At 37.7% G+C, this 14,486-nt stretch overlaps 1 protein-coding gene across 3 annotated transcripts in view; it reads left to right on the forward strand.

The window, feature by feature from the left end:
* LOC112864346 (E3 ubiquitin-protein ligase RNF103) overlaps positions 1-14,486 on the forward strand; it is a 110,809-nt gene that overhangs the window by 13,823 nt on the left and 82,500 nt on the right. For 2 of the 3 annotated variants that reach the window (XM_086700650.1, XM_086700651.1), the window contains 2 exons: positions 73-188; positions 7,706-9,721. The exons of the other annotated variant lie outside the window; for it this stretch is intronic. In XM_086700650.1, coding sequence (XP_086556776.1) covers positions 73-188; positions 7,706-9,281 — 1,692 coding nt within the window. In that variant the 3' untranslated portion in view covers positions 9,282-9,721. Of the gene's footprint in view, positions 1-72; positions 189-7,705; positions 9,722-14,486 lie in introns of those variants that run through there. 3 annotated transcript variants of the gene reach the window in all.

Raw genomic sequence — 14,486 nt, forward strand, 5'->3', positions numbered from 1 at the left:
TATAGATATAAGTGGTTGGTTTGACTTCATTTTAGGTAATTAAAGTTTCTGTTTTTGTTTCTGGGAGAATAGGTCATAGCAAATGACAGAAGTCCCTTGGTCGGTAAAATCCACTGGGAGAAAATGGTGAAAAAGGTGTCAAGATTTGGAATACGTACAGGCACCTTTAATTGTTCCAGTGACCCCAGGTGAGTTGGTTAGGCAATTCTTAGAATTTGAGTTCTGACCAGAATTGTCTCACTCAATGAAGACCATGATATTAGAAGCCTATTTGAACTGAAAGCTAATCATAATGTTTAGCACGCTTGGGTGACACAGGCACTTGATAAATAGTTTTTGATAAACTGGCAGTTACTTACTTCCTTTCTGAGATGTCTTTCTGTCTCTATCCCATTCTTCCATATTCTTCCTAGTGGGGGTGACTCTTAAGAGTATGTCTTCAGTCCTTTTGTTTCAGTTTTCTTCCCAAAGAGACTTCAGCACATTTATAGCTTTGTGCTGATCAAAATCTTTTGTCATAATTCTGACTTCTGGTTTACATGTGGACACTCATTTCCATCTGCTGTACAGCTGCCCCTAGATGTGCCCTTTTCCCTAATCCCAGTGTCCAAATTCAGATTCAGTTTCATTTTTGTATTTTTGTATTTATTTTTTTTAATATATGAAATTTATTGTCAAATTGGTTTCCACAGAACACCCAGTGCTCATCCCAAAAGATGCCCCCTTCAATACCCATCACCTACCCTCCCCTCCCTCCCACCCCCCATCAACCCTCAGTTTGTTCTGTTTCAATTTCATTTTTTTAAATCAGGCATGTACCCTTTCTACCTGTCCTTTTTCTGTTCTTTACTGTTTTGTCTTTTGTTTTTCCCATTTTCTCAGATAAGAATCCTTGCAGGCATTTTTGTGTTCTTTTGTCATCATCTCCACTATTTCATCTGTCATGTTATTTCTTGTTTCATTATTACATTATTTCTTAGAAATGCTTTTTTAATTTTTATTTCTATTTATTTTTATTTTTGAGAGCGGGATAGGAATGGGGGTGCAGACAGAGGATCTGAAGGGGGCTCTGCACTGACAGCAGCAAGCCCGATGCAGAGCTTGAACTCACGAACCATGAGACCGTGACCTGAGCCCATGTTGGATGCTCAACCGACTGAGCCACCCAGGCGCCCCTCAAGTGCTTTTTATTTCAACTTCTAGTGCCATCAAATTTTCACTTACAAGTATTCATTATTTAATTATCCATTCAGTAAATATTTAATAAAAGATTAGCATATATAGCATGTTGTGTTTAGTGCTGAGGAGGGGGTGTATGATGTATATGTAGAAAACCCCACAACATTAGGTAGTTTCTAATGTAAGTAATATAACTGTCTGTATTACTTACTTACATGTGGCCCCAGTGGGAAGCCCATTAACTGTATGTAGAAAACCCTCCTGTGCTACTGTTGTACCGCATATTTTCCTGCCTTTTCTCCTTTAGGCTCATGTTTGCTTCATTTTGCCTCAAGATTGTTTTGCTTACTGGTATTATAGGATGTGATCCACACCATAGGGTGTAGGATCCCCTAGGAGTTGGAGAGAAGAAGGAAAGTTCTTGTATCTTCTAACTCACAGTCTCCCCGTCTTCCCACAAAGCTTGCATTCTCATCTTTGCCACAGAGTCTTGATCATATTCTAACAACGCCTTTTGTCGAAATGTCCAAAACAGCCTTAGTGTTAATTTTTTAATGAAAAGCAGATCGTTGTAATTTTGTCCTTCGTTTATCAAAGACAGTTGCATTTGGTCTGATTCCATCATTCCCAAATAGAGTCTGAGTGAGAGATCTTTCTTACCCTCACTAGTGATTGTAATACCAGAACAAACGATAGTGCCAATATTTTCATTTTTTTTTTTCAGGTAATGCCAAAAGTCAGTATCGACATCACTATTTTATTGAAAAATATTCGGAATTGATTTTTTTTTTTTAATTTTTTTTTAACGTTTATTTATTTTTGAGACAGAGAGAGGCAGAGCATGAACGGGGGAGGGGCAGAGAGAGAGGGAGACACAGAATCGGAAACAGGCTCCAGGCTCTGAGCCATCAGCCCAGAGCCTGACGCGGGGCTCGAACTCACGGACCGCGAGATCGTGAGATCGTGACCTGGCTGAAGTCGGACGCTTAACCGACTGAGCCACCCAGGCGCCCCGGAATTGATTTTTTAAAAAATCAATGAACTAATTAATGTATTTTGACACTGTAACTTACAAATATACTAAAAAATATCAAGTGAAAATAAATTTACAAAAATATAAAGGTTAAACACATGCTATATATAAATTGTTACATAACATTAATAAAGAATTCAAAAATAAGCTAAGCACAACAGAAAACATATAATCTATTAATATGAAAAACTGAAGGAAATAGCAGTGTTTGACTTCTTTTGGTGTAATCTTATGAAACAAAATGCATCAAAAGTGCATTTTATCATTTCAAATGATAATTGAGTCTAGCGGATTTTAATACAAATTTTTCTAGCTTTTCTTTTGAAAAACTTTTTGATTCTATACTAGGTGAGGAATGGTGAAGAGATACATATAAACTACCTTTGTATATTTTCCTCTAAATCTTTCATCTTTAAATAATCTCACCTCTTTGGGCCCCTGGTTGGCTCAGTCAGTTGAGTGTCTGACTCTTGATTTCAGCTCAGGTCATGGTCTCATAGTTTGTGGGTTTGAGCCCTGCATCGGGCTCTGCACTGAAAGCACAGAGCCTGCTTGGGATTCTCTGTGTCCTTCTCTCTTTGCCCCTGCCCCACTCCTTTTCTCTTTCTCTCTCAAAATAAGTAAACTTTAAAAAAATTAAAAAAAAAAAAATCTCACCTCTTATTTGTGGTGGAACAGATCATTTTTGAGCAAATTTTGCTTTCTTTGTTGATTGCAGCTATTATTTTTTGTTATTAAAAAAGCACTTTTCATCTTCAGTTTCATCACAAAATGAAGGTCTTGATGCATAGTTACTTACATTAGTTTTGATATTATCATATTCATGTTAACTTTTATTGGGAAAATCTTACAACTGGAGTAAGAACTATTGCCATAAAAGCTGTGCTTAGGGTTGTCTTTTTCTTTTTTTGAGGATTTTGGGAGATCTAGAAGAACAAAATGGGGAAATACAGAAATGTGTGTTCAGAGTGTCAATGTCGGGTGGGGCACTGGGGTGGCTCAGTCGGTTAAGCGTCCAGCTCTTGGTTTTGGCTCAGCTCATGATCTCATGGTTTGTGAATTCGAGCCCTGCATTGGGCTCTCTGCTGTCAGTGCAGAGCCCACTTCAGATCCTCTATCCCCCTCTCTCTTGGCCCCTCCCCTGCTCATTCTGTCTCCCTCTCTTTCAAAATAAATAAATAACCAACAACAACATAAAGAATGTCAATGCAGGGTATAACTGGGCAGGAGATAGTGTTATTTAGCAAGTGTTTTAATCATATGTTGGACAATTGAGTCATCTTAATTTCAGATTTTTATAAACACTAAACTCTCTACTCCATGTTTATTTTGCTTTGTTTACTGGAGTTTTCTCTCCGGTGTGGCTTCTAGGGCAGCCTCCTCCGATGTGCTGGTCCCATTGCACAGCAGTACTTTCCTGACCTGGTTAGCTCCTCTTAAGAACGTTCAGGACCACCACCTCTGGGAAGCACCTGACTCTGCCCGTGGCAGCAATTTTAATTTCTTGCCCTGCTTGCCTGGCCCTAATACCTCTCATTCCTCAATGAAGCAATATAGGATAGAGGGCTAAAAAGCCTTCTGTTAGGTCTGTTCTCTTTTCCTTTTTTTTTTTTTTAAATGTTTAAATGGTTTTTTAATGTCTAATATTTTAGATGTTTTTTAAATGTTTATTTACTTATTTTGAGAGAGAGACAGAGAGGGAGGGGCACTGTTAGTGCAGAGCCCAGCGCAGGGCTGGATCTCACAAACTGTGAGATCATGACCTGAGCCAAAATCAGGAGTCAGATGCTCAACCCACTGAGTCACCCAGGTGCCCCTTTTCTTTTCCTTTCTTTTCCTTTTCTTTCCTTTCCCTTTCCCTTCTAAAGTAGAAAACAAGGTGGGGTGTGTCTTTGGGCAGCTGGAAAGATGGGGGATAGTAAAGAGCAGATGGAGAACATTGGAATTGCAAGAGCTGAGTGGCAAACAGGGATCAGGAGGACCTATGTGAGAGTAGAAGGGCAGGGGGCCTGTGGAATAAGCAGAGAAGGGAAAATAAAGGGGAGATTGGACAGTGAACCTGGAAGGCCAGGGAGGGCAATGACTTTGTCTGAAGAAACCACATTATGTAAACAAATAATAATGTTCCTTTAAAAAAAATATTTGTTTAATGTTTGAGACAGAGACAGCGCGCGAGTGAGAGAGGGGCAGAGAGAGAGGGAGACACAGAATCTGAAACAGGCTCCAGGCTCTGAGCTGTTAGCACGGAACCTGATGCGGGGTTTGAACCCACGAACCACGAGATCATGACCTGAGCTGGAGTTGAACACTTAACTGACTGAGCTACCCAGGCACCCCACTAACGTTCCTTTTTAAGTACACATCCCACGCAAGAAACTGGAGTAGCAAACTCACTGTTTTCTATCATTTTTAATCTTCAGATTCTCTAAGAGATCTCAAAAGGTTTACTTTAAGAACTAGAAGTTATTTTCATGGTATTGTCATTGAATTTATTTGAATTTTTAAAAAAGTGTTTTTTTGAATTGGCAGTAAAAGTTTTTATATCAGTATAAGGTAATGTAAAATTATTTTTTAAAATATGTACATTAGTCTTTATTTCTGTTTAGCAGTAGAATTTTAAAATTGATATGATATACTTTTGTTTGTTAGACTTCTTCAGAGCAATGTTTAGGTAAATATAAGTAGCCTGGTGTTTATAAGTATTAGAGTTTTAGGGCACCTAGGTGGCTCAGTCAGTTAAGCCACCGACTTCAGTTCAGGTCATAATCTCACGGTTTGTGTACTGACAGCTCAGAGCCTGGAGCCTGCTTCACATTCTGTGTCTCACTTCTCTGCCCCTTTCCCATTCATGCTCTCCCTTCTCTGCCCCTTCCCCACTCATGCTCTGTCTCTCTCTGTCTCTCAGAAATGAATAAGCATTTAAAAAATTAAAAAAAATAAGTATTAGAGTTTTTTTTTTTAAGTCAGGAAAACCTGATTGAATTCAAAAGATATATGATGACCATATGACATTTTCTTTTCCTTGGTACTCTTAAATTCTATCTGGAAAGATAAACCTTAAAGCTGTCACTTAATTCTGAACTGAAAGCGCAGAATACATTTGTTTTCTTACATGAAGAAATGTGTACACTAAGACTTTCTTTGACTGTTTTGCACAATAAGGTTTTCTGTCACAAAAATTGTCATTTAATATATGGCACTAAGAAGCCAATATTCCCTGAGGTAGTTATAGAAAGATAGAAAGGATGACCAAGAGCAGAAATGTGTCATCACAAGTATCACATGAAATTTAAGAATTAAAGCTACTTAAAGCTTTTTAAGATGTAAATAAGGCAATTACCTATTTGACTTGTTGCTTTTGGGAGTAGAGGGAAAAAATAGAATTCATGTCAATGAATTACTTGCATTATACAAATACAGTGTTAAGGGATAGAAGATATTTTCTTTGTAGGAATTCATAATTCTCAATCCATTTCACTGAAAGCAATGTTGATATTGGGGCACCTGGGTAGCTCAGTTGGTTAATCGGCTGACGTGAGTTTGATCCCTGCATCGGACTCTGCATTGACAGTGCAGAGGCTGCTTGGAATTCTCTCTCTCTTCCTCGCTCTCTGCCCTCCTCTCTTTTCTCTCAAAATAAACTTTAAACAAAAAGAAAAAAAAGAAAAAACCAATATTGACATTAATGGAATCTATCTTGTTAAGGAAGTATATCAACTCAACAAGAAGCTGAATTGGGGTCTGTGATTCTGAGTCACCCAGATAGTTTCTCAGAGTCATTACTTAACCTTGTCTTTATGACATAACATGGTGTCTTCACTTACCTTAGGTTATATCACAAAATTCCTGAAATACAATTAATTGTATTGTCATCATGAAACTTTATGACATGTCGAGACTTTCAGTCTGATCATGTAAATGTGTAGTGTGCTTGTTTAAATAAAATGTAATCCATGCTTACTAAGTAAAGCATAACACTTATGATTTTTATATCAGTATTTAGAATAGCAAAATAAGAAATTGAGTATTTATAACCATCCAATTACAAATCTATAATGAACAAATTATCTGCATGGTAGATTTTTTTTTCCAACCTTATTGAGGTAAATTTACATATCATAAAATTCCACATGGTAGGTTTTTAGAAAATAATATTTTTAAAAAAGGAAAATGTTTCACTTATAATCTCTACACTGTCCTACAACAGCTGTTTTTATTTTCCAGCATTTCCTTTCATTCCTCATCTAGTTTTTTAGGGAGAGAGTGATGTCACAAGTAGTATAGCAAGAACTTGTCCATTTCCAAAGGATTGGAGTCATGACCACACTGGATAAATCTAAACAAGTGATTTAATTTTAGTTAAATTCTTCTGTGTGTACTCATCCTTGGACCGAATCTCTTCTTTTTTTTTTTTTTTTTTTTTTTTTTTTTTAAATATTTTAAGCATTCAATTTTTTTTTTTCAACGTTTATTTTTATTTATTTTTGGGACAGAGAGAGACAGAGCATGAACGGGGGAGGGGCAGAGAGAGGGAGACACAGAATCGGAAACAGGCTCCAGGCTCGTGAGCCATCAGCCCAGAGCCTGACGCGGGGCTCGAACTCACAGACCGCGAGATCGTGACCTGGCTGAAGTCGGACGCTTAACCGACTGCGCCACCCAGGCGCCCCGGACCGAATCTCTTCTTAATCTGAAAACGTAACTTTGTTTCATCTGTATTAAATGCTCATCCTCATGATTTTCATTAAAGAGATGAGAGAATGCAAAAAAGTATGGGACTTGGTCTTTCCTAGGTGAGTTTTCGTATGGATTACTTTGTAGCAGTGCCTGTGTGGGGCAGGTATTGGTGAGGGCTTGGGTTAATACATGGGCACAGCATGGCTCCTCCCCTCAAGCATCTTGCATTTGAGTCAGGGACTTGGCATGTAGGGTAACCTAGTCTTTCTCTGCCCATGTGAATCTAACCACCTTCAAGACCTCGTTCAATTCCCAAACCTTTCATGAAATCTTCACCAACTCAGACTCTCCTTATTCCTTTTTTTTGAACTTTTACATTATTTAGTAATTGAATATATGTAGCTTTATACTTCTGTTTCCTTAATAGTATTTTCAATTTTCTGTGAGCAGGAATTATTTTCCTATTATCTTTGGATCCTATAAGCACATAATACAGTAGTAGGTACATAATAGATGCTGAAGTATTTTCTGATTTCCCTGACTAAAGGCTATTCTTCAAAAGACTAGAAATACAGAGATATGAAGCAAAAACAAACAAGCACAATAACAACAAAAAGAGAGCTTGCTTTTGTTCTTGTACAACTGCCAGGTATTGGCACTACTTTTGATTATTTGGAGGTTATTTGGTTTGGGGGAAAGAGTATCTTTCAGGTGCTAAAGAAATTTGTTAGGGGGAAACAAGGTGCACAACAGTGAAGATGAGCAAGCTAGCTGATCTACCAGCCTAGTTGTTACTTCTGGTTTGCTCTCTTACAGATACTGCAGGAGACGAGGCTGGTTGCGATCTACACTCATTATGTCTGTCCCACAAACGAGCACTTCTAAAGGGAAAGTCATGCTTAAAGAATATAGCGGACGCAAGATTGAAGTGGAGCACATTTTTAAGTGGATAACTGCTCATGCAGCTTCTCGGATCAAAACCATTTATAATGCTGAACATTTGAAAGAAGAATGGAATAAAAGCGATCAATATTGGGTAAAAATATACCTATTTGCAAACCTTGACCAACCCCCAGCTTTTTTCTCTGCACTAAGTATAAAGTTTACCGGAAGAGTGGAGTTTATTTTTGTTAATGTGGAAAATTGGGACAACAAGAGTTTTATGACAGATATTGGTGTATATAACATGCCATCATACATTCTTAGAACTCCTGAAGGAATTTACAGATATGGAAATCACACAGGTGAATTTATATCCCTTCAGGCTATGGATTCATTTTTGCGCTCATTACAACCTGAAGTAAATGATCTGTTTGTTTTGAGCTTGGTTCTAGTTAATCTTATGGCTTGGATGGACTTATTTATCACACAAGGAGCAACCATAAAGCGATTTGTGGTTCTCATAAGCACTTTAGGGACATACAACTCTCTGTTAATTATTTCCTGGCTACCTGTGTTGGGCTTTTTACAGCTCCCTTACTTAGATAGCTTTTATGAATATAGCTTAAAATTGTTGCGATATTCTAATACAACCACACTGGCTTCATGGGTAAGGGCAGACTGGATGTTCTATTCTTCCCACCCGGCCCTATTTCTCAGTACGTACCTTGGACATGGTTTACTAATTGATTACTTTGAGAAGAAGAGACGGCGCAACAGCAACAATGATGAAGTCAATGCCAATAACTTAGAATGGTTATCAAGTCTGTGGGACTGGTACACCAGCTACCTCTTCCACCCGATTGCTTCTTTTCAGAACTTTCCTATAGAATCTGATTGGGACGAAGACCCTGACTTATTCTTGGAGCGGTTAGCTTTCCCTGACCTTTGGCTTCACCCTCTGATACCAACTGATTACATTAAAAATTTGCCAATGTGGCGATTTAAATGTCTTGGAGTCCAGTCTGAAGAGGAAATGTCGGAGGGTTCTCAAGATATTGAAAATGACTCAGACAGCGAGAGCACAGACACTTTTAGCAGTGAAAAGGAAGTATTTGAAGATAAAGAAAGCATAGTTCACAATTCTCCAGGAAGAGCAAGTCACTGTGATGCTGAGGCTTGTTCATGTGCCAATAAATATTGTCAGACCAGCCCATACGAAAAGAAGGGGAGGTCATATGGATTATATAATGCTAATGAAGATATGGAGCCTGATTGGTTAACTTGGCCTGCTGATATGCTGCACTGTACTGAATGTGTTGTTTGCCTAGAGAATTTTGAAAACGGATGTTTGCTAATGGGGTTGCCTTGTGGTCATGTGTTCCATCAGAATTGCATTGTGATGTGGTTGGCTGGGGGCCGACACTGTTGCCCTGTTTGCCGGTGGCCTTCTTATAAAAAAAAGCAGCCGTATGCACAACACCAGCCCTTGTCAAATGATGTCCCATCTTAACCATGTGCAATTTGTCCTTTATAAGCTTTGAGTATCTTACAGCTTGCCTTTTTAATGTTAGTCACAATGTTTTTGTGGTTTGAAGTTTAGTTTAATGTTAGTGCAGTGACAGGAAATACACATTATGCTAATGTTGATGACAATTATTTGGTTGCCTTGTGTGTCAATTGAATGCATACTTAATTGTAAAAATTTTTATTTACAACATTGGAAATTCAGAAGTTAATGTTTTTTGTAAGCACAAAAGAAGTATGATAGAAATTTATCCTAGCAAGACTTTACAAGGTAGGATCAAATCCTAATGGAATTGAGGCAGTTTCTTATCCTAAATGTTTCCTCCCTTTTTACAATCTCTGTCCAGCACCTCTTGATTAAATAATGTATGCTCTGAGACATGAAATTAAAACGGACCTATGAAATAAATTATTTTAAAACCAGAAGATTACAGCTTTTCCAATGTTAAATTGTTTTTAGTGAGGTGGTTGAATGGTATAGGTGTTTTGCTGGTTTGTTCATTTCACAGGTAAGTGATCCTAGATTCATGAGGAAAAACACAAAAATAAATTATGTTGCTGACACTAGCCAGAGGTCCTGTTAGTCAGCCTCTTAGCTTGGTTAGCTTTGATGGGAAAGGATTTCATGGTGGGCTTTTTTTTAAGTATTAAGTCATTTATGAGAAGTATATTCGTCTAAGTAAAATCAACTATAACATATTAGTCACACATTGATTACTTTGTTTTTCCTGACTTTTATTTTGAAAAATGTCAAAACTGCAGAAAAACTGGTAGCAGTACAATGAACATCTGTTTCTCTAATTCACCAACTGTATGTATTTTGTTACCTTTGCTTTATCTTGTCTATATGTATTTATCTTTTTTTCTTTCTTTTTTTCTGGTTTGTTTTTGTTTTTTACTGATCCCTTTGGAAATAAATTTAGTCATCCTGATGCCTCTTTACCACTGGATGTATCACCATGTATCTTCTAAGAACAAGGACTTTTTTTTTTTTTTTTTTTTTGCATAACCACAATACTATGATTACACCGAATAAATTTATTCATGTTGATTCAGTAATATTTAACATACAATCCCTACTTCCCACTTGCTCCCCAAATATCCTTTATATCTTTAGATGTTTTTGTTTTGTTTTTATTGTGAACTTAGGCACAGTTCATGCGCTGGGTTTGGAGTCCTTCCTTTCATTCTTTTCTAGCAGTTCCCTGCCCTTTTTTTTTTTTTTCCCCTTGTAAATCTTTTCTGATACATTTTGGAAGAGTACAGGCTAGTTAACAATATTGCCTGGATGATATGTACCTCCCATTTGTATAACATTGGGAGTCACATGATACCAGTTTGTCCCATCATTGGTGAAGCTAAATTTGGTTAAAGTCATAGCTGTCTTCTGTTTCCATCATAAAATACTTTTTCATTTAAGATGGAACCTGTGAGGCTATGTGAATATCCCAACGGTTTGGTGTCTTTTTTGTTTTTAATTTTAATTCCAGTATAGTTAGCATACAGCGTTATATTAGTAAGCCAACGGTTTTAACATTCACTGATGGTTATTAATCTGAGTCAGTTATTGAATAGGAGTTGTAACATGGGGATTTTCTAATTGCGCCCTTCATTCTACATTTTTTACCTCACATTTTTTGTGAAGAACTGCTTTCCATTTTTCTTTCTGTCATACTTTGAATATTACTGGACTCACAGTTTCTTTTTATATTCGGTGTGTTAAAGTTCATTATTCTTTGTGGCGTCCAAATCATCCCAAATTTGATAAGGGAGAGCCCCCTTCTAGGCTAATTCCATTCTGTGCTATTGATATGTCCCTTTCAATCTTGAAATGGTTGCTTTTTGACACAAGGCATTACAGGCTCACTTTGTATTTTTTCTGGCCCAGCACTGTGATCATGTCTGAGTTTCGTAGTACACTTTTAAAATCTTTCTTGACTGTCCCACCCCACATGGTAACAAAATGCAATTTTTTCATTCTGAATTATTGCTTGGTTACTAGCAGAAGCCTTCCTCCCCACCCCCACCCCCCCCCCCCCCCCGCCTTCCCCCACTGTCTTCGTGGTAGACTTGAGCCTTATTTTCATACATCAATGAAAATAGTAAGGACCGGTTATTACTGGGGTGCCTGGGTGGTTCAGCTGGCTGAGCATCTGGTTCTTGGTTTCAGCTCAGGTCATGATCTCATGGTTCATGAGTTTGAGCCCCACTCGGACTCTGTGCTGACAGTGCAGAGCTTGCTTGGAATTCTCTCTCTTCTCTTTCCCCCCACCCCCACCTTCTCTCTCTCTCTCAAATAAAAACTGTAAGGACCAGCTGTTAGTATTTGAGAGCTCTTTTAAGTTTTTAAATAAAAAATGCAAAAACTGCTCCTTGTGCTATTTTCCTTTTGAAAACAAGTAATCACATTGTTGTAAATGTTAGTGTTTCCCAGAGTTCTGCGACTGGTCCACTGCTCTTTTCTTTCATGTTTTCAGTGGTTGTCCCCAGTCTACCTGTCCAGGCAAAGTCCCCTCCCCAGATCTGCAGTTTTTTGTACAGCCATCTGCTGAACAGGTTCTCCTGGGTGCTTCTCAGTGCTTAGTAAGTAAAACAGCTTTTCATTCTGTCCCCTACCCCCCGCACCCCAGTCATTCTCTTAGGGTCCTGATTTCAGTTAATGGGTCATAGACATATAATATTGTCACCTTATGAAATGTACACAAAAGTGTAGACATTTTAAAAGACAATTAAAATTTCTCCAGCATCCCAGGGCACACCATACTTTGGAGAATACTACCCTAGATGATAAAATAATCTCCTTAAAACCAGTTTTCAAGGCCCTTCATAATCTTCCTGGCTGACTTCTTAGACACATCAGACTCTGGCCTGCTTGTCTCTCCAGGTCCATGCTCTAGTTTTTCTCAGCTTGGTGCTTTGCTCTCCCTTCTGCCTAGTGTTCTCACCCCTTCTTCTCTGCTTTGTCTGGCTAGATCCCATTTTTTCCAGAAATTCTACGCCCTCCTACCCATCTTTTCCTTCTCCACCAGGTTTATAAAGAGGCAAAGATATCTTTACAGTGAAAACTCAGGCAGCTGTCCTCTTACTCAAATGATCAAACTTATCATCACCAACAATGGAGAAAACTGATATGTGCCCTTCTGATCTTAGTGATAGCTTGCCATTCCTGATACGTACGTGTTCTTATATCCTACTGATACCTCACACATTTCTGTCGTATTTCGCTGTATTATATTAAAACTATGCGTGTTTTTTTTTGTGAATTTGTAGTAGGAATTGTGCATTATTCACCTAAATATCCACAGTGCAGGGCATAATATAGACATTTTGCGTATTAGACATGCCATAAAAATAATACAATAAAGTTGGGGAGGAAATCATTGCCAAAAGTTCAGATCTCCAGGGAAAGCTTGACTCATCCCTTAAATGTTAAGCACAGCAAATAATGTTTTTGTCAGTTTCCTGGAGGTGGAGAATTGAAAGACATATTCAAGGTTGACAGACTCTAGACTTGAACTGTGTTTAAAAAGAAGGTATGGATTCACAGAACAACCTATTGAATTTAATGAACTAAAGATTCCAAGTATGTGGGCTTTGTAGTTACTGAACTCTGGAGTTAACTGCAATAGTAGGACACATGATTGTGTTCTGCTCAAATGTTTTTCTACTGTCTCTCATTTTTTTGTGTCTTTCTTTAAGGATAATATCCCTGAGGACAGGTGTAATGCTATAATCTACTGTTATATCCTTACAGTATTAGACCCAGAGTTGATATACAGTAAGTAATTATTGGCTTGAATTTTAAAAATCTATGTTAATTTTATCCTTTACCAAACTTTTTACCACCCGTCTAGTATTGGTAGAAAAGATAAAAGAAATTATATTTTTAGTACCCATTAGTAGGGACAAAGATAATCGATACTTATGGTCTGCTCCAAGACAAAGATCTTAATTTTTTTTTTTTTTTTTTTTTTTTTTTTTTTTTTTTTGTAGTCACAACCTCTTTTCAGCTCTTCTTTAGATTATTTGGGAATCTTTCTCCTTGCTCCCATGTTTTCCCCCTGGGCCATTTTATTGTTACTTAAAACTCTACCCAAGGGATAAAAGATGGCAGAAGTAAAGTAAGTGTTGGGTCCTTTTTGCTATTGGATTTGATTAAAATTTAGAGAAGAAAAAACAGAAATTCAATTGTGAAAATGACATTTTGAATCATCTGTGTTTTAATCATTCTATTCTTGTTCTCATTGCTTCTCTGCCTTTTGGCTAAGATCAAGTGTATTCTTGTTCTTGGTGCCAAATTTTAAGTATACTGATTAATGATTAATTTAGGCAATCTCTTTACTTGATCTTTTGTACCATCTTCTCACCCAAAGTTTTTATTGTTTCATAATGTAATAGATCATTTTACTGCCTAATATCCCTGTGCAATAGGTAGAACAGAAGGAATCCCCACTTAATAGTCAATCGAGTTAAAGATGTGACTCAGCAAAGGACACAGCTTTCAAATTTGGATTGTCTTTAGGGCCCAGTGAAACAGTTTGAGTAGGAGTGGTGAGGGCAACAGTGTGCTTGCTCCATCTAAAGGTATTTAAATATTGTTTTTAAAGATTGCATCAGCCAGTCGAAGCTGGTGGTGGCTTCTTTATAACCTCTGGATGAGATTCTATCTTGTTCAGGGCTCTTTCTACCACATTTTTACTTAGAAATAAGTGCATTTGTGGAAAAGACAATAGGAAACTGTCTTTTGTCAAAATTATATTCTCCTTCATGCCGATGCTAAATTGCATACTTGTTACTGTCAAATTCACTTAGTTTATGGGCATGATGGGATAATAAGCTCTTTATGTTCTATGTTAAATGGTGCTTGAATATTCTTATTTACAGTCTGTTTTAAAATACACTCTTAGTATTGACACTGCCTAACTGACTTGATAACATATTTATCAAATAAGAACAAATATAAGCTTAAAAGTAGACAGGTACCTGGGGTACCTGGGTGGCTCAGACGGTTATGCGTCCAACTTTGGCTCAGGTCATGATCTCACAGTTCCATAAATTCAAGCCCTGCCTCGGGCTCTCTGCTGTCAGTGCAGAGCCCACTTAGGATCCTCTGTCTCCCTCCTTCCCTGCCACTCCCCTGCTTGCACGCATGTGTACGCTCCCTATCAAAAATAAATAAACATTTTAAAAA

The sequence above is a fragment of the Puma concolor genome, chromosome A3 (genome assembly GCF_028749965.1).
Source record: "Puma concolor isolate L17-30 chromosome A3, mPumCon1.1.hap2, whole genome shotgun sequence".
In the NCBI taxonomy this organism is placed as follows: Eukaryota; Metazoa; Chordata; class Mammalia; order Carnivora; family Felidae; genus Puma; species Puma concolor.